At 44.2% G+C, this 25,966-nt stretch overlaps 2 protein-coding genes across 2 annotated transcripts in view; one reads left to right on the forward strand and one right to left on the reverse strand.

The window, feature by feature from the left end:
* lpgat1 (lysophosphatidylglycerol acyltransferase 1) overlaps positions 1 to 25,966 on the reverse strand; it is a 70,565-nt gene that overhangs the window by 25,564 nt on the left and 19,035 nt on the right. The window contains exons 3-5 of the mRNA XM_083790396.1: positions 20,503 to 20,621; positions 16,769 to 16,864; positions 7,231 to 7,501 (exon numbers count right to left, since the gene is read on the reverse strand). Of these exons, the coding sequence (XP_083646522.1) occupies positions 7,231 to 7,501; positions 16,769 to 16,864; positions 20,503 to 20,621 (486 nt within the window). The remainder of the gene's footprint in view (positions 1 to 7,230; positions 7,502 to 16,768; positions 16,865 to 20,502; positions 20,622 to 25,966) is intronic.
* On the forward strand, positions 2,062 to 5,043 carry LOC310876345 (ubiquitin carboxyl-terminal hydrolase 4-like; the record flags this gene model as incomplete). The annotated part of the gene is made up of 1 exon (XM_083789869.1): positions 2,062 to 5,043. The coding sequence occupies one exon, from the start codon at positions 2,062 to 2,064 to the stop codon at positions 5,041 to 5,043; it is 2,982 nt and encodes a 993-aa protein (XP_083645995.1).

Raw genomic sequence — 25,966 nt, forward strand, 5'->3', positions numbered from 1 at the left:
CCCCCAAAAAACACAGCGTGTCTTAACTGTAACTGTCACAAACCACCAACACTCCAAAATCAAAGAATTTAAGCTGGGCTCGTTCCTTTGAGAGCTAGGAAACCTTGCAAGTCCAAAAACAATCGCTGAGTCAATCAATCGCTGAATTCATCGGTGTGTTATTTCTGAATAATGACCGAATAATGACCGGTGTCTAATCAAAGCCTCAGAGCACCTGCTGCACCGCTTGGATTTTATGCTGTATCCAACATGACAGACATGTAAACAAACACACAATGTCATTTACAACTAAACATTGCTCTCATTCTCAAGAATATTTTGGAAAACATTTGAAGCGAGAAATGGACAATGCAGTACCGTAAATGTATTCCATTTGATCAACACTCACTTTCCGAGGCGACTGTGTTGTGCTCTGTGCCGTCTACTCTGCGGGGCCAACTTGGAATACTTTCATTACCATAAGCGAGTAAATATTTATTTTTGTTGTCAATTTATTAATTTATGTATTAAGTAGCCGTGTGATAATGAATGGCTAGGTGGTCATTGTTGATACATAACCTTTGTTAATCAACAATGACCACCTAGCAATTCATTATGCCTTGCAAAAAACCCACACACAAAATTCCCTTTCAAAATGGATCGAAAATAGAAAAAAAGAGGATGCTGATGGCTGAGTGGTTAAGACACATGCCATATAGGCTATGATGCAGCCTGACAGCGAGTTGGATTCCAGAGCCCCGTGCCATGGACCTTTGCTGCGTGCCACTCCCCAACTCTCTCACTGTCACTGTACTATGAAATAAAGGCAGAAAAGTACCAAAGCATAATTTAAGAAAGTGTGTTCCAATAGAGGATCATATAATTGGTCCTCACGAATGCTGATAATATGGTATTTATGGTAATTTGTCTCTACTCTGTCTGTGTCGGACGGCTGTAGATAGTTCAGAAGACTACCAGTGACATCAATAAGGAATCTAAGCTACTAGGCTTTCTACTCCTGGAAAGTTAGCATGCTATAATTGTTCTCACAAATAAAATAAAATAAAATAAATTGTAAATATTGTTGGGGGGGAAAAGGCCTTATGATGTCACTGGTAGACAGGTTTGTGAAATGTCTACAAAAACATTGTACCATATTATCATCAGCCTATTTTGCCTTCCCTCTTGACACCTTCAGATTCCGGCTTGTGTTAGTGCTGAGACTGTAGCACATGGAGCGCTGCGTTAGCAGACCCTGGGGTTTCAGCAGGGCCCCTGGATCACCCAGCCTGTAGACTGTAGCACATGGAGCGCTGCGTTAGCAGACCCTGGGGTTTCAGCAGGGCCCCTGGATCACCCAGCCTGCAATAGTGCTCTTCCTGACACTCTGGTGAGAATTACTACTGAGACAGCGCTCCTCTCCATGTGTCCGTCTGTGAACAGCAAATCTCCGGCACTGTTGGCTTGATCGAAGAAAAACTGTGTAGAGCAGAACCTCTGCCCCAAATCTTTTTACATGGGCCTGTTATATGCGCCACCAGGTTGTATCCTATACTGTCACATACATACATACATACAAACATGGTGGGACATGTGCATTTTCAGAGCATGTATAGGTCAATCGACTGTTCCAGCTTGGATCTCCATGGTTACTAAAGAGGTCGTGTGTCCAGATCTTATGGACTCCATATTTGGACAAAATAGACGCTGACCCTATAGTCTCCATATATGGGCATGGATGGTTGAGATGGTCCAAAAATGGATGGATGATCATCACCTCACTACGATGACACAAGCGAGCGAACCGAGCAGACCTGTTTAAAGGCAGCCGTGGTTTCAGTAGAAATGTCTGTTCGTCTTCCACCTTCTATGCCTACGAGAGCCTAGTTATTCTTTTTTGTCAAAATCGCTTATTAATAGTTTTAATTGCCTCAATATTGATAACACCGCGGACAGGCACAACGTTTACCCACGTTCAACCAAACCTGTTCACCCTGATTTCCAAACTACAAAATAGAAATCTAAAAAATCATAATGAAAACGGAAGCAGCCCTTCAACAGCACATTCACGGCACCCACTGCATGATGACTGAGGGAGACGCACCAGAGTTGGGCAGCACGGCGGACTCCGACTCCAAGCCGGTAGCCGCTAAGATACCTTCAACTGAAAATCAGCAACAGACCATAACATCACTAAGTACAATGTCTCTGCGAAAGGGCGACAAATGGTACCTGATAGATAGTCGGTGGTTCAGGAAGTGGGAGAAATATGTGGGATGTAACAGTTTCAACGTTTACAATGTTGGAGAGAACACCATCCTCTATCCAGGACGTATTGATAACTCTGGGCTGTTCGAAGACCATGAGACCCAAGTCCTGAAAAAGGGCCTTACAGATATGCAGGACTATGTTCTAGTTCCCACTGAAGCATGGAACAAGCTGGTCAGCTGGTATGGTTATCCCGAGGGCCAGAGAGCCATTGTCAGGAAGGTAACTGAACAGGGCATGTTTGGTAGTACGCAATGCAAAGTAGAGGTCTATTTGTTGGAACTGACGTTGTGTAAAATTGACAAGATGGACGAGGTGGTAACTCGTCATTTCAGTAAAGCTGATACTTTAGGTACCTTAGAAAAGGAGATGAGGTCGCATTTTGAAATTCCAACGGAGAGAGAGACACAGCTCTATTATAAGCACAAGCCGTTGGAAATGTCAAAAAAGACAAATCATGGAAAGAAGACGGCGTCTACCAAAGACACGATAGTGCAGCTGAACAAACCAGCAGACAGTACCGTGTATGATGCCGGTCTATATGAAGGTGTGGTGGTTGTGATTGAACAGAAGGAGGACGGCAAATGCCCCACACATGCCTTCAATCACAAATCAAGCACTGCCACAGTACCTCCACAGGGTCATTCCAAATCCAGCACTGCCACAGTACCTCCACAGGGTCATTCCAAATCCAGCACTGCCACAGTACCTCCACAGGGTCATTCCAAATCCAGCACTGCCACAGAACCTCCACAGGACCATGCCAAATCCAGCACCGCTTTAGTGCCCTCGAGAGTAACCAATTTAAATGTAGTTAGTTCATTTTCCATTTCCACGTCGGAATCCGAGCCTGGCCTTTGTGGTCTCCGCAATCTAGGCAACACGTGCTTCATGAACTCTGCCCTCCAGTGCCTGAGCAATGCATCGCCGCTCACCCAATACTTCCTGCGGGCTAATCAGTATGGGGCAGAGATAAACCGGGAGAACCCACTGGGTATGAGGGGAGAGATTGCAGAGGCCTATGCTGACCTGGTCAAGAGAATGTGGCGCGTGCGCAGAAGCTGGGTGGCCCCACTTGACTTTAAGAAGCAGGTTGGGCTGTTTGCCCCTCAGTTTAATGGCTACCAGCAGCACGACTCCCAGGAGCTGTTGGCCTTTCTGCTGGATGGTCTGCATGAAGATCTGAACCGTGTCAAAGAGAAGCCTTACCTAGTAGTGCGAGATGCAGAGGGCCGTCCAGATGAGATTGTGGCTAATGAAGCCTGGACTGATCATCGCTTGCGCAATGACTCGATTATAGTCGACCTATTCCACGGCCTCTTCAAGTCTACTTTGGTGTGCCCAGAGTGCTCCAAGGTCTCTGTCACCTTTGACCCATTCTGCTACCTCTCACTGCCTCTGCCCGTGAGTACGTACTGCACCATGGAGGTCTCCCTGGTCCGATCAGACCCTCAGTCCAGACCCAAAAAGTACAGGGTGGCAGTCCCCAAGATGGGTACTGTTATGGACCTGTGCAGCGCCTTGTCTCAACTCTGTGGACTCCCTCCAGAGAATATGGTGGTGACTGAAGTTTACAATAACATCATCTATAAACTCTTCAAGCGGGATAATGCCCTCGACGAAATCAGAAAATATGACGCCATCGTTGTGTACGAAGTGCAGGAGGAGGACAGTCAGATTACCGTGTGTGTGCAGTTCAAATGTGCTGGCTACTACTACAACACATTTGGCAGTCCTTTACTCATAACTGTGCCCAGGCAGAACCTCACAGCAGATGTTCTGTACGATAAAATCCTAGAAAGGATCGGACGCTATATAAAGCACTCCCCGAGCCCCTGCAGCAGCGCTTCAACCAAGGTCACCAAATGGATCCAGCCTCATGGATGCCTCCTTAATGGCAGCGAGAGCAAGGAAGACAAGTCGAGCTACCAGGAGTCCAAAGATGGCACGGAGGAAGAGGACAACAAACGTGAGGGTGAGGAGAACATGGACCACCAGGTGAGCAGACCGGAGCAAGAAAATATCCTGGAAAGCAAGGTGAAAGAGGACAAGGAGACGATGTCTGGCTTTGAAGACGTAACTGAAGCTAAGCCGTCCACCACACTGCCCAAGCTCTTCACCCTCTCCATGCTTAAAAACTATGATTGTAAACTCCCACTGCTTTTCAATGGAGACACCCTTAAACTGGATCCATATTCAACTGTAGAGGGCAAATGGGACTATGGCATAAGGGAACGGTGTTATGACGACAAGGAAGCAATGGCCTTTGATGAACACGACAGCATGCTCCCACCCACGACATCCACAGTGGCTCTGGGGACATGCATCAAGCTCTTCACAACCATGGAGACACTGGGAGAACACGATCCATGGTATTGTCCCACGTGTAAGAAACAACAGCAGGCCACCAAAAAGTTTGACCTGTGGTCGTTGCCTCGCATCCTGGTAGTTCACCTAAAACGTTTCTCGTACAACCGATACTTTAGGGACAAGCTGGAAACCATGGTGGACTTCCCCGTCCGGGAGCTCAATATGTCCGAGTTTGTGTGCAATCCCAAGGCTGCCCCCTGTGTTTACGACCTCATTGCTGTCTCCAACCATTCTGGCGGACTGGGAGGAGGCCACTACACAGCCTACGGCAAGAATAACGTGGACGGAAAGTGGCATCATTTTGACGATAGCAGTGTTAGGTCTGCCTCGGAGGATGACATTGTGACTGAAGAAGCCTATGTACTGTTTTACCAGCGCAGAGATGGGAAGGATACCTCTGAGCCCCAGCCCTGCACCTCTTTATGAGGAGCCCCCGGAAAAGGGTCTTCAAAGGACTAACTTTCCTCTTATTATATTTGTGTGCTGACATTTTTACCTGCTTGCATGATGGAAGATCCGGATGACAGAATACAATGACCAATAGTATAAGTGATATATTGTATTAACATAAGTACAACTAATACTTTATTATGTTGTTAGTTTTAGAATTGAAAAAAAATGCTAAAATAAAATGTGTTAACTGCAATAAAAATAAAAAGGTTTCACAAAGAAAAACAACTAACTGAAATAAAATCATTTGTCAGAAACATTTAAATGTAGCAACTGCAGTTCTACAAAAAATGGTCATGGGACACATTGTGTGTTGTACTAAGAGACTAGTAGATCAATTGTCTAGTTTACTGGCCATTTTGAATCTTGCCACTAATACAAATAAAAACTAAAAGTTTAAAAGTTGAAGCTAAAAGTACACGTTTCACAAGTACTTTGAAAGCTGGAATTGCACAAAACGTAATTGCGACTGCAGCTTGCACTTACTATAGAAACGTGCAGCTTGCACTTACTATAGAAACGTGCAGGAAGCATGCAATTCTTTCATCCATCACATCCCGCTCTTCATGTAATGCTGCTACACACACACACACACACACACACACACACGAGCAGCATTGGGCCAAACACATGAATGAAAAATATGGCGATAAAAACATTAACGCATATAATCCCACCTTTGTTTTAACCGTGGAACGTTTCGCACTGGGCATGTTTCACAAGTACTGAATAGGCTGCTGCACGCCTGCACAGCAGCACTCCACTGAGTCCACTCTACAGCTCCCAAAGCCCAAACGAGTCAATAAATGCAGAAGCTGCTTATATCGCTTTTGCTCTGTAGAAGGGACATTTACATTTAAACCCTATCGGATGGACGCTGTGGATAACAGCATGGTTGTGTGCAATATCGGAGGGAAAGGTTCCATAAATCCATATGACCAACGTTAGCTTCCATGCTAGCTGCTTCAGCTTAACATGTCTCGCAGAGGACACCGGAGGCTCGCGGTGATTTCACCACAGCACGAAGCTGTCAAGCTGTCCTCGATGCGAAGCAGCAAGCAAGTCCGTGGTCAGAAAATGGTCTGCCCACCCCCATGTGAAATGCACTCCCCAGCTATAGTTCATTCCACAGTTTTTGATTTTATTCCCCCCTAATAAAGTTGTTTTATTTGTTTTCTCATGCCGCCCATGTAAAGCACATTTGAGTATTCATATACACTGAAGACACTTCATATAGGCACTTGTTTATCTGTTGGATTTGGATATTAAGTAGCCTTTGATTTAATAAAAACATAATGAAGTGACATTAATCTGGTAGAGTGTCTCAGCCCTGCTGTCGCTAGCGCCTTTTAGGCGTCTTATTGTTAACTATGGTTAAGATTGACGCCATCGGATCAGCACTGTTGCAAAAAAGGTGCTGAAACGATGAGGCAAATGACTCTATAGAGGCGTTATTATTAACCCCACTCTACTCTACTTGGGTTCTCAAACTTTTTCATGTCAAGGAGTCAAGGACCCTCAAATGTATTTTGTATTTGGCAACGGAGCGTGTTCCCCCATCTAAAAATATTTAGTGCCAGGGGAACTCCCGGAAGAGAAGATTTATGTTCAACAGTTTCCAAACATTTTTTTATATTTTTCAAATATCTTCGAAAATAGCAGATGTGCAAACTTGCAGCTTGTAGATTTTCGTTGCATGGCATGCTTCCATAACCTGACGCTGCCAGATGGGGGCGGTATTGGGTAACCATGTTCCCCAACACAGCACTCATCTGGGATCTCTCAGGGAGTTGAGCTGACACAAATCCGTTCCGTACCGAACCAATCAGCGTGAGCTAAGGGCGGGATATGTGCGAAACCGGATGTGAAGCTATATAGACACGTCAATATGATTGGTTGTGTTTGCACGCCCACACGGTGATAGACAGACGGTCCCATCCAATCATCTACCAAGTATCTTGAAAAAAAGGAACAGCCCCGTCATCGAATTTGCTTCCGCGATCCCAGATCCCAATAAGCTGTGAAACAAATTTGTGTAGCAAGCTTCTTGGATCTGGCAGCGTCAGGTTAATGCTTCCATAGAAGACATGCTGACTTCTATGGAATCCAAATGACTGAAATGAATCTGTGTGCCGTCTATGTTCTTTTTTTTCTCCTCGTTACCTGACGTCCCAGCGTCCTGGCTGACACTGCCGTTCTCCTGCTGAGCGACCAGGGTCTTCAGGATGACCTGCGTGGCGCCCAGGCGCGGCAGTGTGACGTGCGTCAGGTGCGGCAGCGAGTTCTTCTTGGCAAACGACTGGCTGGTTTCCCGCCGCTTGCGCAGGAAGCCGCCCTCGGGGAACAGCACTATCCACTTCCTGTCCCGGCTGTGGTAGTACCTGTCCAGGTGGTCCCGCAGGATGGTCAGCTGCTTGTCCCGGTGGGCTTTACCCTGAGAGGAACAATGACACCACACATTAACCATTAAGACCTGAGGGTGGGCTTTACCCTGAGAGGAACAATGACACCACACATTAACCCCATTAAGACCTGAGGGTGGGCTTTACCCTGAGAGGAACAATGACACCACACATTAACCATTAAGACCTGAGGGTGGGCTTTACCCTGAGAGGAACAATGACACCACACATTAACCATTAAGACCTGAGGGTGGGCTTTACCCTGAGAGGAACAATGACACCACACATTAACCATTAAGACCTGAGGGTGGGCTTTACCCTGAGAGGAACAATGACACCACACATTAACCCCATTAAGACCTGAGGGTGGGCTTTACCCTGAGAGGAACAATGACACCACACATTAACCATTAAGACCTGAGGGTGGGCTTTACCCTGAGAGGAACAATGACACCACACATTAACCATTAAGACCTGAGGGTGGGCTTTACCCTGAGAGGAACAATGACACCACACATTAACCATTAAGACCTGAGGGTGGGCTTTACCCTGAGAGGAACAATGACACCACACATTAACCCCAGTAAGACCTGAGGGTGGGCTTTACCCTGAGAGGAACAATGACACCACACATTAACCAGTAAGACCTGAGGGTGGGTTTTACCCTGAGAGGAACAATGACACCACACATTAACCATTAAGACCTGAGGGTGGGCTTTACCCTGAGAGGAACAATGACACCACACATTAACCAGTAAGACCTGAGGGTGGGTTTTACCCTGAGAGGAACAATGACACCACACATTAACCATTAAGACCTGAGGGTGGGCTTTACCCTGAGAGGAACAATGACACCACACATTAACCAGTAAGACCTGAGGGTGGGCTTTACCCTGAGAGGAACAATGACACCACACATTAACCATTAAGACCTGAGGGTGGGCTTTACCCTGAGAGGAACAATGACACCACACATTAACCATTAAGACCTGAGGGTGGGCTTTACCCTGAGAGGAACAATGACACCACACATTAACCATTAAGACCTGAGGGTGGGCTTTACCCTGAGAGGAACAATGACACCACACATTAACCCCATTAAGACCTGAGGGTGGGCTTTACCCTGAGAGGAACAATGACACCACACATTAACCATTAAGACCTGAGGGTGGGCTTTACCCTGAGAGGAACAATGACACCACACATTAACCCCAGTAAGACCTGAGGGTGGGCTTTACCCTGAGAGGAACAATGACACCACACATTAACCATTAAGACCTGAGGGTGGGCTTTACCCTGAGAGGAACAATGACACCACACATTAACCCCAGTAAGACCTGAGGGTGGGCTTTACCCTGAGAGGAACAATGACACCACACATTAACCAGTAAGACCTGAGGGTGGGTTTTACCCTGAGAGGAACAATGACACCACACATTAACCATTAAGACCTGAGGGTGGGCTTTACCCTGAGAGGAACAATGACACCACACATTAACCAGTAAGACCTGAGGGTGGGCTTTACCCTGAGAGGAACAATGACACCACACATTAACCATTAAGACCTGAGGGTGGGCTTTACCCTGAGAGGAACAATGACACCACACATTAACCATTAAGACCTGAGGGTGGGCTTTACCCTGAGAGGAACAATGACACCACACATTAACCAGTAAGACCTGAGGGTGGGCTTTACCCTGAGAGGAACAATGACACCACACATTAACCATTAAGACCTGAGGGTGGGCTTTACCCTGAGAGGAACAATGACACCACACATTAACCATTAAGACCTGAGGGTGGGCTTTACCCTGAGAGGAACAATGACACCACACATTAACCAGTAAGACCTGAGGGTGGGCTTTACCCTGAGAGGAACAATGACACCACACATTAACCAGTAAGACCTGAGGGTGGGCTTTACCCTGAGAGGAACAATGACACCACACATTAACCCCAGTAAGACCTGAGGGTGGGCTTTACCCTGAGAGGAACAATGACACCACACATTAACCATTAAGACCTGAGGGTGGGCTTTACCCTGAGAGGAACAATGACACCACACATTAACCATTAAGACCTGAGGGTGGGCTTTACCCTGAGAGGAACAATGACACCACACATTAACCCCATTAAGACCTGAGGGTGGGCTTTACCCTGAGAGGAACAATGACACCACACATTAACCAGTAAGACCTGAGGGTGGGCTTTACCCTGAGAGGAACAATGACACCACACATTAACCCCATTAAGACCTGAGGGTGGGCTTTACCCTGAGAGGAACAATGACACCACACATTAACCATTAAGACCTGAGGGTGGGCTTTACCCTGAGAGGAACAATGACACCACACATTAACCATTAAGACCTGAGGGTGGGCTTTACCCTGAGAGGAACAATGACACCACACATTAACCCCATTAAGACCTGAGGGTGGGCTTTACCCTGAGAGGAACAATGACACCACACATTAACCAGTAAGACCTGAGGGTGGGCTTTACCCTGAGAGGAACAATGACACCACACATTAACCAGTAAGACCTGAGGGTGGGTTTTACCCTGAGAGGAACAATGACACCACACATTAATGAGGGTACAACACATTTGGTTTCATTTGTATGCTCTCAAGAGTTCCATTTGGTTTCATTTGTACTCTCTCAGCGTTACAGACAGTCGGGCATCATACTCGGGTCCACCGTGGCACGCGTGCTGAATCGATCGGCTCAGCGGTTCTCGAGATATTCATTAAAGTATATCATATAATTAAATATGGAAATCTTTGGAAATAAAAACGAATGGGGTCTGGATCGATGGAACCAGAAAATGGCCAACACTGCTATGTCCTATTTAATTGAGCTTAAGCCTAGTGTCTTGCGAAACTATTTGACTGCGGCTGCTGGACTGATGTTTGCACAGTACAACATCATAAACATAAATTACTATGGGGTGGCCCAATACCTGGCCGGCCTGTGTACAGCAGGTCATTCAATGCCTTTTCCTGTATCGCTCTCTTTCCTGTATCGCTCTCTCAACGTCACTAGAAATGATGCCAAAAATAAATCATATGAACATAAACGTTTATGAGGTTGCACCGTACAACATCATAAACGTCATGTAGGACTGGCACACACACAACAAATGGAACTTTGAGATGATTGTTGACAGTGGTACTCTGTGTGAACCTGAAGAAACAGTGTAGTTGCCTCGGGTATTAACCCCTGAGGACCTTCCTACAAATGCCTTCTAAATGAATAGTTCTGTAGAATGATGTTGGCATTATCATACTAAACATATATGTTCTTGCTGTTTTACAGACAGCCAACAGGTTGACGACATGACAGATTGAGGCTTTTAACCTTTGCTTATGTGAAATAATCGAGGCCATTAGGGTTTCATCAGGGCATCTGAACGGCAATTTACAACTTAAACAATATAACATGTATTCTATTGCGAGCATGAGCCATTCTAATGCTCTTTAATCTAAAAATGACAGAAATCAGTTGTTGTGACTGTTAACTTTAATCCATGTTGTCTCTTAACCGGGAGTGACAAATCCGAGACTGGAATACTTGCTTAACGTCATGCAGTTTGACTAAAATATCTTACGACACAAAAAAGTATTGCACTTAGATCTGGGGAATCTGTCATCACCATCTATTCTTCAGATCTATTCTTATCACAGGGTTAGAATGAGAAAATGACAATGCAATTTTCCAAAATACTTTTACATATCGCCAGACATATCAAGAGATTGTTTTTTTGTTTCGTTTTAAATAGTTGTCAGGGACGGGAGTCTCCGGACAATAAAAGCAAAAACAAACATTAATTTCAACAATCCAGGTTTAAAGGATGTTTGGGGGCTATGGTTGATGTCAATAATATAGTCATGTTTCAGTGACTACTTACAGTACTGTACAATGGTGTACTTACACTCTTTACTTAAGTAAAAGTATCAATACTGCAAAATAGAAATACAAGTGAAAGTTCGGAATTCAAAATGTACTTGAGTAAAAGTACAAAAGTATTGTCATCAACATGTACTTAAAGTACCAAAAGTAAAAGTACTCATGCAGAATGTCCGATTTCAAGTTATCACATCTACTGTATGAAAATATTTTGAAAATAGATTTGTGAGCTTGTAAATTGTCTATTTTCAAATGGCCAAAATGTATATAGGGCTGAAGTAGTTAATGTATGTTTTGTAATAATATAATCACAATCTACAAAGTAACTAAAGTTTTCAAGTAAATGTAGTGGAGTAAAAGTACAATATTTGAATCGGAGATGTAGCGTAAAAGTAAAAGTAAAAGATTGTACTGCTACTGTAGCTATGGTTGTTGTGAACACAGGACTATGCTTTTATGACTACTGTAGCTATGGTTGATGTGAACACAGGACCATTTAGTGACTACTGTAGCTATGGTTGTTGTGAACACAGGGCCATGCTTTAGTGACTACTGTAGCTATGGTTGATGTGAACACAGGGCCATGCTTTAGTGACTACTGTAGCTGGTTGATGTGAACACAGATTATGAAGCTGCACGTGACCGCAAAGCTCACTGAGAATGCAAATATGGAAGCATTTCATAGCGTGACGCTGCTGTTCATTGGTGGAGAGACCAAGCACAGGTAGATGATTGATTACCCATTTATGCCCTATACGTCATCGTATAAATGGTGCTTTGATGGTAAATTGGCGCCAGTATCCAAAGTGCTTTTCTTTTTTTTCTTTTTTTTTTGTTGCCATTTTTTTTGGCAAAGCGAGCAGGCCAGCAGTGGAAGACCTTAGGGGGCGGTTTGGGACATATTTAGGCAGGCAGTCATGTAGGTAGGAAGGTGCGAGACCATTGACAGCTTTATAGACAAGTAAAATAATTTTAAAATCAATCCTAAAAACAACCGGAAGCCAGTGCAGTGATGCCAAAACTGGAGTAATATGTTCTCTCATCTTAGTTCTAGTTAAAACTCTGGCTGCTGCATTTTGGACAAGTTGTAATCTGTCAGTTGTTTTCTTAGGCAGTCCTGAAAAAAGTGCATTGCAGTAATCAAGCCGAGAAAAAACAAAGGCGTGGATTAGCGTTTTTGCATCGTCCAAGGACAAATAGGCTCTGATTCGTGCAATATTTCTAAGGTGAAAAAAGGCAATCTTGGTAACATGATTAATGTGTGAATTAAAATTCAATTCAGAATCAATAATAACCCCCAGGTTCTTTACTGTACTGCTACTTTCTACAGTCAGGTTGCCAAGTCTGCTTATTATTGATTCTTTCTGCTCACTAGAACCGATTATGAGAACTTCTGTCTTATCCTCATTTAGCTTGAGAAAGTTCTCACTCATCCAACATTTGATGCTAGACAGACAGGTCAACAGCGGGTCTAAAGCACAGTGATCATCAGGAGCCACAGAGAGATATAGTTGGGTATCATCAGCATAGAAATGAAAATTGACTCCGTGATTGGTAATGAGTTCGCCCAATGGCAGTATGTACAAGGAGAAAAGCAGAGGGCCAAGAATCGAGCCCTGTGGAATACCAGAACTGATGTCGTGTTTGTCTGAGTCAAACTCGGCTAGATTGACAAAGTAACTTCTGTTTGATAGGTAGGAGGAAAACCAGGACAGGGCTGTACCAGACAGGCCTATCCAGTGCTCCAGACGCTGTATTAAAATTGAATGATCAATCGTGTCAAATGCAGCCGTTAGATCTAGAAGTAAGAGAACCGATACATGTTTCTTGTCAGCAGACACCCTAAGACCATTCAATACTTTTACAAGTGCTGTTTCTGTGCTGTGACCTTTCCTAAAGCCAGATTGGAATTTGTTGTGGACATTATTGTTCTGTAGAAACACATCCAATTGATGGAAGATGCATTTTTCTAAAACCTTGCCCAGAAAGATTGAGATCAGGCCCTTCAACAATGTGCTGGCCGGAAAACCTTGCGAGCAGTGGTGACAAAAAATCACGCACATAATTTTTTACCTAAGTAAAAACTACCAATAGGCTACTGCAATTTAGAATCACCCTCTGTTAAAAGTCCAGAATTCAAAATCTACTTGAGTAAAAGTAGTAAAAGTAAGGATAAGGTAAGGTAAGGTAAGGTAAGTACTACTCATTATGCAGAATGTCCCATTTCAAGTTTTCAAATGTAATCAAATCCTTTGGAAATAGCCGGTCTACAAGTTCACAATGCCTCGGAGTGCTTACCTCGCAGTACTTCTACTATACTTGTACTTGGGTACTTTCCACCACAGTACAGTACCAGTATCCAGGAGTACATCGGTCATCTATGACATAATCTATGACCGACCCATATTTGGGCAAGATTTCAACACTGACTCAGTGACTTCATGTTAGCCTCACAGCGTTATTGCCTGAGTGAGTCACTTTTTGGCCAAATTGACAATGTTCCCTAACCCTACTCTCATAACACAGCTGCATCACTGTGCCTCATTGCCTATGTCCAGCGGTGTCATGGTGTTTTTTTTACTCGTAACACGGCATTTTAATGATGCCACATGCACGTGCATTCATGTGCATGCATGTGCGCATCGCAGAACACACTACAGCTGATATGCCTATTGTTTAGTTTAGTTTATTTCAAACTGTATAACATGTATAACAAATTAACAATACATAATACATTATATACAGACATGCCTATTGTTAAATAGTGTAGGCCTACGAGAGTTTTAGACACAAAAGCGAAACTAAAACGTTTTCTTTAGACAAATCTGTTCTTTGATGGAGGAGGAGGCATTTTTCTTGTGTGCAGAACTCACAGCAGCAGTAGCCTACTGGAGCCATAGCCTACTGCTGTAAGTGTGCATGGCATGCTTACCGTGCGCTCAGGTATAAACAGCTAAAGCTGTCCTGTTGTTTAAAGTAGTAGGCACGGTACTTGACACGGTGTGAAAATGGGGGGGGGGGAGGCATGGGTACTTTGTGCGTCTTGGAAAGTCTGGTGGTGACACGAGGTTGATTAGATGCATCTTCTCTTGAATCTAGGGGGACGCGTTCTAGAGTGCACGCACATGCACCATTCTGTAACCGTTCCGTCCCTGCACGTGTACGTCAAAAGATTACTGGTACCACGGTGTGGTACTGCGTTCTACGAGCATGACACCACTGCCTATGTCCTAAGCCAATCAGAATGCTTGTTACGTTCCAAAATCACTTTCCTGCCCGTGTCAAAGAGAGGACTTAGGCAGAGAATTATTTTGGAATGTAACAAGCATTCTGATAGGCTGAGCATATCTATCTATCTTATCTATCTATATATATAAATGTACCACGTCTCTGTAGTCTGTACGTGTGTACGTACGTCTGTAATCCACGTACTGTAACTCGAGAACTGTTCGCCCCACCGACACCACAGGGAGTGCAGTGCCCGGCCTTGAGTCGGTGGCATACACCATTGTGTACAGGGCCCAAATTAGTTGATCACACTTGATCACCCCATCGATCTCCATAGATGGAGCTGGCCTGTTCTGACATCACAATGCTGTTCTGACATCTGCATAGACTCCATTTGGGCATGCCTGACAAATAACTCATATAGGCATAAAAGGGACACAGACATGACAACTGGGTGGGGCCTGCATTTCCAACTTCCAAGTAGGCCAGTGCCCAATGGGCACCGCTCTAGTTATAAGCATAAGGCAGGGTGAAGCCTATTCACAATGTTCCTACAAAGTTTGCCACAAATCGGCCTAGAGGTTTGCGATATTAGCTCCGGGCACGCACGCACACAGGCCAAATAAATACATATCCAATGTGGGGGTCCTAACAGGGGGTGAACGGCCAATAAAGTTTGGGGACCGCTGCACTACAGCATACAGATATACAGATGTGGGCCTGTGTCTCGTATCTGGTAACGATTCACTGATGTACTGCAGCTGCTGCTACCTTTGTGTTTTTGTTTATAGCTGCACCTTATGTCTAACCTCATGTACACACCTGCCACTTTCTATGCTATATGTATAAATATACACATCTTAGATCTTTCTATGGAAACGTTTGTGTTCTCTCAATCTCTAAAAAGAAAGATGGTACAAATTCCACCCACTTCTTAACACCTGTGTAAACCTGTGATGTGACAATAAAATTGGTTCTGATGTCAAGTATTGCGTACACGCACGTCCGTTCTCTGTTTGTGCCAATCTCTGTTTGTGCCACTCTGGGTCACCTATGTGTGTGTGTGTGTGTGTGTGTGTGTGTGTGTGTGTGTGTGTGTGTGTGTGTGTGTGTGTGTGTGTGTGTGTGTGTGTGTGTGTGTGTGTGTGTGTGTGTTTAAGCCCCGCCCTCTTGTCTGTGTTAAGTGTGTGTGTGTGTGTGTGTGTGTGTGTGTGTATGTGTGTGTGTTTAAGCCCCGCCCTCTTGTCTGTGTTAAGTGTGTGTGTGTTTGTGTGTGTGTGTGTGTGTGTCCTGTAAGCCTGCTCATCAGTGGATTAGACTGTTGTGTCCCGCTGCTATGTACACCTCATTATCCTCAGAGTTCCTCTAGTCGAGCAGTCCATTTGTTCTCTTTTTTTCAAAGACAGCTACAATCATATGTCCCCCATCTGAAAATGTTTTGTGCCAGGGACCCCCAGTAGAAGATTTGTGTTTTACAGTTTTATTGCCGGGATTATACGATCGTGTTTCAAGCTTCCCTGCCTATGTTTAAAGTTCCATTTGAACAGCCACTGCACCGACCGCTGAGTGGCCCGTCATGAAAATACACTTTAAAACGGTGTAATCGCTTGTTGTAGTGTTGAAAAGAATTCCAAAGTGGCAATCACAACAGAGTGGACAAGGAAGGCGTGCGCTGCTCGCCTCCCTTGTCCATTGTAATGAATAGGGACTCAATTTCCCATAACCCTTTGCACACTGGAGCGACGGACCTTTTTGCAATGACGTCATCAAAATGCGTCTCATATCCCATTCTGTCCGGTGTATTGCCCGTATGACTTAAAAGTTCAAACTGATTAAAAACGTGGATTAAACAATGGAAACATAACTCATACGTGTTCTACAATAAATTAACTCGGGTTCTGTAATCAAAGTGTTAAAAACAAATGTGACAAATGTGTCAGCTAATGTGACAATAACCCTCAAAACCTATCTCTGGTCGGGAAAACTACAACATAACATCACACGTGGTGATACGCGACTCACCGCTCACCCCAACTAAAAATGTATGAATATATATGAATTTGCCTTTTCTTTGTTTGATTTTTTGTCGTTTACTTCCCCCCCCCCCCCCCCCCATGTAAAGCGCTATATAAAATTGTATTATTAATATTATTATCATTTATTACCTGTCTGATGAAGAAGTCCCCGTGGATGAAAGACACGATACCAAAGTTGGTGTATTTGAAGACGTGGTCCATCAACCACATCATCTTCCGTACCACCTGCAGGAGATCGAAACAACATGAGCTTTAGTCTTCCTCATGCTAGATGTAAACAAAGGGTAAGTGTCAATGCATTTCCAATGGAAGTCACATGGTTTGACACAACATTTTTGTTGTATGGCTTTCGGCTGTGTTTCAACTGCCCCCCCCCCCCCCCCCCCCCCAACCCCCTCATACAACACAAATGTGTCAAACCATGTGACTCCCATTGGAAATGCATTGCGAGCTTGCATCAATCAATAAGTCTCAAGCATCAGCTACATCAATCTGTTGTGCACGTGTGAGTCAAGCCAAACAGTTCAACACATCAACAACAACACAAACAACATCATCAACATCAACAACTAGAATAGTGTGCTCCTCGGATCGCAGATCTCCACCACACCAAGATAGACATGACAATGAGTGGTACCAATAATCTGACTTGATTTTAAAGCAGTGGTTCTCATTAATTCATATGTATTTTGGCCGCAGACATTATTTTCAAAAATGTTTGGGAGATTTATAATAAAGCAGATGTACAAGCTCACAGAGCGGCACGGAGTGAGCTTGTACATCTTCAAAAAGTATTAACTACTTTTCCACTATGAGAACCACTGCTTTAATGTGGTAGTTCTCACTTCTCAGTGCCAACTACTCTCACACCGAGACACCACACAGCAGACAGTTTAGCGTTGCTGCAGTAGACGGCAACAGATGTGCAAATTTAATTTCATGCAATCTGCAAGACTGATCTTATTTAGTTTCATTTCATGTTGAATCCAGTAATACCTGCCTGGATTATTATGGTCAAATTGTGATGTGTATGAAACAGGATAAGTGTTATATTCAGCTAAAGCTTTTTTTCCCCGTTTGAGGTGCAAAGCACTTTCTGAGGTAGTGAGAATTGGTTTTGCCTTTACTATGCACATTAAATAACTGACTTATACTATGGTGGTTTTATTATGATAAATGTATATTTATGCAATATTTACGTTGTATAATAGTGCTCGTCCATTATTCATGTCATTCAATACATATACAAAAAGTTTTAGAATTCTTCTGTCCTAATTGTAAATGTAATCTACAGAAACTACAGAAAATCTTCTCTTATGAGAGGGGGGGGTCCATGGAACAAAATCTTTTCAAATGAGGGTCCGTGCCCGGCCTAATAATAACCCCTATTGGTATCTTAGGCCGGGAACCCATATTTGGGTTCTGTACAGTATGTACAGTATTCAAAAATGTAATTTTTTTGATGCTGCTATATAAATATTTGAAGTTTTTCAGAAACCTTAGGTCAGGATTTAGAGGCGTTTTTAGAATCGGCCTTAGGCCTAAATGGGTTAATAATCCTTGACATGCAAGTAGATCTCATGCCCGAAAAGGATTACCCTGCACCCTGCACCTTCCCTCCGTAAGTCTGAGGGTACCTGTGAGTGAGTATAGTATAGTAATATAGTATAGTTTTAACACTCTGAATGCTATCCTATTCCACCCCTACACCTCGGGTCCAAATGAACCTTCACGGGTTTGGGTTTGATTTTACAGTGTAGATTGGGGTCCCCTTAAAGAATATGGTATCAAATGTGGGGGTACACTAACTGGGGGTCCTAATTTGATTGATTGAACATTAGTCAGAAATGTAAACAGCATAGGCTACAGTCTGACATTAAGGCTAAAAGGATAACACAAAAACGTCCTGGGGACTCGATCGTTTCCATGTGGTGTCCACCAGGTTGTTGGGGGCCAGCAATGTTCGGAATGCGCCAATCAGGATGGAATATGAAAAGTCAGACGGCTCCATCTTGATCACATGACTATCGAGATAATGGTTTTGTCTAAATGTTCGCCTGTTTTTGCCAAATGCTCTCCTACTATGCATAGGGTTCATGCGGGTAAATAAACATGAACTTATCTTACAGACACATTCTAGAATACAAACACATCCTTAATAGCCTGGGAAACTCCTTGGTTTCAGATGGCTCCCACAAGGTCACATTACTGCCAGGAAGTTAAACCGTGCACAGTGGTGGAAAAAGTACTTATTTAGTAAAAGTGGCAATATCACAATGTAAACTAGAAGTGCCCCTCAGGGCACCGGTCTCCACCAGGATAATAGCGTTTGTCATGTTTGGACAAAATGTGTAGGTGTAAAATTAACATGTTTTGTGCAATAATCTGTCGTCTGGTGGTTGTATACCAGGGCAATACAAATAAATATATAACACGTAACAGTGTATTCATAATGTGTAGTAGTGCATATACAAAGCTGTACACAGATCGGTGCAGTCAACCGGTACCGGTGATATGAAAGCATTGATCTTTCAGTAGCCATAACATAGAAATCAAAAGTTATTGAAGATAATGCACAACACAAGTCCAAATGAAGCAGCATAATTAATGAGGTAGAAACCTCGCATCTCCACATTTCAACTTTTTGACAATATGTTCCCGTAAATTTTGCCATGCTACGTCATACAAGAGTTTCGCACAAAAGCAGCAGAAAATAGCAATCTACAAGTGCACAGTGAGCTTGTAGATCTGCTATTTTCAATATATATCTCTATATATATTTTTTTCAATATATTTTTTATCCCACGATTTTGTAACCCATTTTTCACCCCTGTGTCAATCATCTAATGTGATCCTGGGCTCTACACACCCTCCGCCAACCTATTCCCCATATATGGGGGACAAGGGGAGAGCAACGGACTTAACTCATGCTTCCTTCATGCCTGAGTGTCCAAGTTGCTCCTTTACACCTGACAGGGGGAGTTTCCCTGGTTGGATGTAGCGCGTGGAAGGAACACGTTATTCCAACCAGTTCCTTTCCCCTCCATCAGGTGCCCCGGCTGGCCAGGGGGAGGTAGTTTAGTGACCAGGATTACTGCATGTTTTTTGTGAGGGTACCTACCCTAGGGGACACGGGGAGAACATGCAAACTCCACACAGAAAGGCCCTTTCGCCAACCCCGCCTTCGGGTATGGGCACTGATGACGCGGAGGAGGAAACACGCCGCCAGCACCCACAGCCTCCCGAGCGGGAATCGAACCCAGGACCTTCTAGCTGTGAGGCGACAGCACTACCAACTGTGCCACTGTGCCACCGTGCCCCAATATATATATTTTTTTTTAAGTGGTGCAACCACTCCAAGGAACAGCAATGTCCGTGTTCCCGTGTTCACCTATGTGTTCACCTATGTGTTCATTAATGAGCACCAGTATAATGAGTACCAGTAGGGGCAGAGAGAGAGAGACAGTGCTGCACTGTTGCCTGCTAATGAGAGAGAGAGAGAGAGAGAGAGAGGAGGAGGGGGGGGGGGGGAGTTGCACCACTCTGTTCACACGGGTGTGATTTTTTATATAATAATAAAAAAGGAGCCGCTCTGGACTGAATAGATGTGCGCCCGACTGCAATTATGATAAGATACAATATTGTGTCCCGTGGAAACGTATACATGCTGTCACTGCCATGTCATGTTGACATCTGCACGGGACCTTGTTGTCATGTTACTCCCCCCCCCCCGCCTCCCTCTCCACTGGTGGCGATGCTAGCAGCGACATGCTGCTGTTGAGCTGCTGGCGGTTAGGGTTAGGGATGCTAGCAGGGACATGCTGCTGCTGTTGAGCTGCTGGCGGTGATGTCATTGTCCTTACCGTGCCCTTGTTCTGCAGGCACATCATGAGCGTGCACACGTCCCCCGTGGCCTGGTGGTTGACGATGACCATGGCTTCCTCCTCACAGATAGGCCTCACGTCGTCACCCCACTCCATTACTGTGAGAAGGAGGAAGACACAAGGCACACTTCAGTCAAAGACGGTATTATGTCATCGGCGCCGACTGTCGGGTGGAATCGGAATTAAATTATTGACACATTGCAGGGTTGCACAGGTGTAAATATGTGGGTGATTCTTTTGAGTTAACCACTTGAACTCTAGCCTTCATATTCTGTGGAACATTAGCCGAAAATAGCCAATCGACAAGCTCGAGAGCCTGTAGATTCAGGCCAAGAGGTTTGGTGTAGAGGGAAGAAAGAGCAAATCAAGTTCAGAGCCAAAGGTCAAGTTTACTAAGTAGGGTGGTTAAATGTCTGAAATAAACAAAAAAAGATAAACGTCAATTTACACAACAGTGATGTAGAAGGGTCCCTTCCTTCATATCTCTCTCAGCTAAGGGGCACTTGGCCTGAAAAAAACCTTGAAGACCCCTGGTGTAGAGGGGGAAAAGGAGGGGTCCAACTAATTATAGATAAACCCCTGGCTGGGGTCAACAAAGAATACAGTATAGGGTTTAAGACGTTAAATAAATAATCAAACATAGCTCTTATTCTCTTCACAAGTAGCTCTTCGTTGTCAAGCACAAGCATGCAAAGCAATTCTCCACAGCTGATAGCGGGTAGCCTAATAACTGCCGATATAAATTACACAAGGTCTAACAATACATGACAAGCAATTATTCACAATACCAGCAAACCGCTACTCTGTGTCAATGACAAAATGAGGGCACTTCCCCATTGTCACAGAACCTATATAATACTTGGATTAATTAATGCTGTCTTCTCAACTCATATTTTTATTTCGTAATCTTTATTTAGCAATGTAGATGTCTAACGTAGCAGTCACCGGAAGCTTGCATAAAAATACTTTCACACTCCTTTGTACTTGGTGTAAACTAAACTTGTGATGGGATGCGACAGTTCAGTTTGGTTTCAACATAACTACTTCAGGAGCATTTAAAGGAGCACTTCACCCATTCACCCACTCATCATAGGATGGCATGGCATCATTTCTGTCTCCTCTGCGTCTCATGGGCTGTGGACAGAGCACTTCACCAGTTTTGGAACAACTTGCACTTTGCAGTGACCACTTTTCTCCACTTTCATATAATTGGTCCTAACTAATGATCATTATAAGATGGGACCATTTCTGTCTACTCACTCTGTGAAGTGGCGCCGTCAGGACTTCAAAGTGCAGGGACATTATTTGGAGGGGGGGGGGGGGGGGGGGGGCTGACGACGTCATGAGTCATGATGACTAACATTGTTGTGTATTAGCCCGTCTGACACCTTGATCAAGTTGAGACTAAGAGCAACTGCAGTTAATTACTGCACATATGCAGCCAATGCAACGACTATTGCGCAGCTAAATAGAAACGGTGCAAGACCATGACATGCACCAGCGCCGGTTGGGAAAAGTAAGTAAATAAATATACCAGGCATCCCCCAATAGTGCGGGGACATTCAGACCCAAATTAACTCAAACTTCAAAAGACGGGGTGTCCCTCCGGCGCCTATGACTCTGTGTGACATAGGAGGACAGAAACCGACCAGTGACATCATCAGTAATAGGCAGATTTGATCATTTCATTAGTTTTTTTGATGCGAGAACAATGGCTTCTATGTCAGCGCGCTAACTTTCCAGGAAGAGGAAGCTTCGAATCCCCATCATTGATGTCATTGCTAGGTGTTTCTGAACTGTCCTCAGCCAACCAATGAGACTCAAAGTGAGTATAATTATTGTCTCCACCAGGCCGAAGGCATGGGGGGAGAGTATGTTTTGCACTCCGTCCGTCCGTCCGTCCATCCGTCCGTCCGTCCGTCCGTCCGTCCGTGTGTGTGTGTGTGTCCGTGAGCAGCTAATCTCGGCCACCGTTAACCCGGTCGATGCCAAATTTTGCACACACACTCCCTGGATGCCAACGATGAACCTCTGCCCCAAACTTTCCAGAACGGCCTGTTATAGCGCCACCAGGAGGCCGCTTTGTGCAAAACAAGTTTTTGCACAGTACACCTACAGATTTTGTCCAAACATCGCGCAAATTGGTACACAGTCTCTCTAGAGCCATTCAACGAAACGGGTCTTTCAGATTTCTCACACTCCATCCTGATTGGTTAAGATTGGCTTCCAAAGTTCACAGGAGTGCTCAGTTTCAAACAAAATGCTGCAAATCATGAGCACATCGCGTGATTTCCGTGAAATTGTGCACCCACATTCCCACTAGGCCGAGGACGAAATGCCACATGAACAATTTCAACTCAGCCTCAAGGTGGCGCTATAACTGGCCGAAAAGTGGTTTTACCTCTAACTGCACGGATCTGTGGATAACTTTGTATGCCATGTCCTACATTCCTATCCTGGTGGAGACCTGTGCCCAGAAGGGCACTTTTTCTAGTCTTATAATGAAAAGCCTGTGCGTGTCATTCAGAATTACCGTTGTCGGAAATGTGTCACACAAAAATAGTGAAAATAGCTGATGGACAAGCTCACATCACTTCACAACGTGTCACATCGCAACAGCTCGTAGATCGTCTATTTTCATTATTATTATTATTTTTGAAATAACCAAAAAAGTTATGGCTTTTCACATACTACAGATTACAAGGTTTCCACGAGACAGCGACGGACGATATATCCCTGGCTTCTCGAGACAAAGGTTTTTAGACTCCACACAACAGGTGTGCTTTCAAAACAGGATAGTGTACTGTATGATAACACTTTATTAATCTCCCAGGGGGAAATTCAGGGCGTTAAAAAAAAGAGGGAAAAGACGCACAACAATAAAACAATAAATACAGCAATAAACCACCCAGTAATAAACTATATACTGTCGGGCAAATGCATACTAACCATACTCGCAGGCACACCCAGTCAACCACCCACATACTCTGACTCTCTCTCTCTCTCTCTCTCTCTCTCTCTCTCTCTCTCTCCCCCCAACAATTCAACAATATACTGTACTTGCTTGCAAACACACCTTTTGTATTTGACATTATTTAGCCACTTCCAACCTGGCCTCATTGTTTTGGGCATGTCAGCATAGGCAAAATTTTAAAACTGATAAAATAAAAAATAATGAAGCCAGTGTACAATTTCTTTGCCATTCATCATATGACAAAGTATTTATGGGCTCATTTGATTAAATGTAACTGGAATTGGTGGGGATTCTGGGGAGCTTGTGCACTTGTATATTATATATTACAGTGCATGACACCAGCGCACAACCAAGTATATAAATCAGGCATAACTCTATCTCTATTCTAATCCCTACACCCAACCTCTAATTGTCTAATCCTAACCCAATTTACCCAAATCTAAATCCTTTCCAGGAAAGGACCAGGAAAATTGTCCTGTTTCTCAAATTCTATACTACAGTTGTTTTGGCCGGTCACAACACAAGTATTGTAAAGGTAATACCGTCTGTGTGCATGCCATGCACACAGACAGTTCGTTTGTTTTGAAAACACAGAAGTCACAGAAGTCTCCTGGTCGTCGTCCCCCCCCCCCCCCCTCCTGTCCCACAATTTGGGTAACCAATTCAGTACAATTTAAAGGGGCTATAGGCATATTGGCATGAGAAAACAAGTATACAGTTGGAAGGGTACAGCATTTTGTCACATTGTGTCGTTGTCGGGTATAAAGTTTTGTTTAAACAAATAGCCATTTTTTGCAGTCACTGGGACCAAGCTGAAAAGTTTGAGAACCCATCATGAAAAAATAAAGCAAAAACAGCGCCCTCTTTTCCTTTGAATTTGAGAGTCCACAGTCTGTCTCGCTTGAAAGCGGAGCCCTGTTGTCACTGATTTTACATGGAAAAAACACCTCCATTCATTGAAGAGCTCTCATACAGCAGCACTTCATTAAGCATTCCGCCCTGACGTGTGATTGTTGACAGCAAACACACGGGAGAAGATGCAACAATGGATGAAACCAGCATGGACCCTGCTGTGTACGTGTGAGGGCCCAGGAACAATGCCCCCCCCTCCTCCTACTCCCCCGGGAACACATAGAAGATGCGTGATTTATTTCTATGTCCGAGCATAGACATGGTAATGCCCCGCCTGCCTCTGATTGGCCTACAGACACTGCCCGTCTTAAGATAGCCTCTCTGCCAGTGTTGCCAGATTGTGTGAGAGAAAGCACAAAAAGCAGCCAGGCCTATGAAAACAGCAAACATCACATAACAGCCAGGAACCATATGCAGAAGCAAGGCAGGAAGAAAGCATGCAGTCTAGTTGAGCTTAAACAAGCTTGGACAAATACCTGTACATTAATCTGGGGATACATGGAAATGTCAAGGATGTGTGAGAATGTGTGAAAAACAACATTAGGAAAAAAGCCTAAAAAACTGCAACCCGCAACTACCAATATTTACAAGCAACTTTACAGAAAAATAAGCCAAAGGTTGCTTATCTCTGCTAGTGGAGAGAAAACATCCAACTCCAAAATGTTCATTTTTCAGAAAAAAAGGGGGGAAAAAAATTAATATATATATATATATATATATATATATATATATATATATATATATATACATATTTATATATATATATAAAATGCAGAAAATCTTATTATTTAAAACAATGCAATACTGCCTCATCAAACTTGGCATTGTGACTTCAGTAACTCCACCACCTCTCCCCCTCTCATGCAAGTAATTGACAATACATGTCATAGGCCTATATTGTTGGTCCAATGGAGTTAAGAGGTTTTGTCCGAAGCACCTTTTATTACTTTTCAATAGTTCAATATTGTTTTAACCAACACACAGACATGAAGGGTGTTCAATAGCATTGACTTATGGGGATAGGTGGTTTCCTCCCGACAGCAAGGTTATAATATAAGCCATCTCTCACAGAACAACCTGCTGGATCCCAACCAGTCCGGATTCAAGAAGGCCCACTCCACAGAAACTGCCCTGCTGGCAGTCACAGAAGCACTACATGCTGCCCAAGCTGCTTCCCACTCTGCAGTACTGATTCTCCTAGACCTATCAGCAGCATTTGACACAGTGAACCACCAGCTGCTCCTAGAAACCCTAGCGGAGCTAGGCATCGGTGGAACGGCACTAAAGTGGTTCTCCTCCTACCTCACCGATCGGACCTACCAGGTTTCCTGGAAAGGTCTGCTATCATCCCCCCGAACCCTCCAAACTGGGGTCCCACAGGGATCTGTACTTGGTCCCCTCCTTTTCTCACTGTACACTAAATCCCTTGGCACTATCATCTCGGCTCACAATATATCCTATCACTGCTACGCCGATGACACACAACTGTTCCTATCCTTCCCCCCCTCTGCCACTCAGGTGGAAGAGCGCATCACTGCATGCCTGGCTGACATATCA

Source organism: Protomyctophum parallelum, assembly GCF_964188405.1.
Source record: "Protomyctophum parallelum genome assembly, chromosome: 19".
NCBI classification, from domain to species: domain Eukaryota; kingdom Metazoa; phylum Chordata; class Actinopteri; order Myctophiformes; family Myctophidae; genus Protomyctophum; species Protomyctophum parallelum.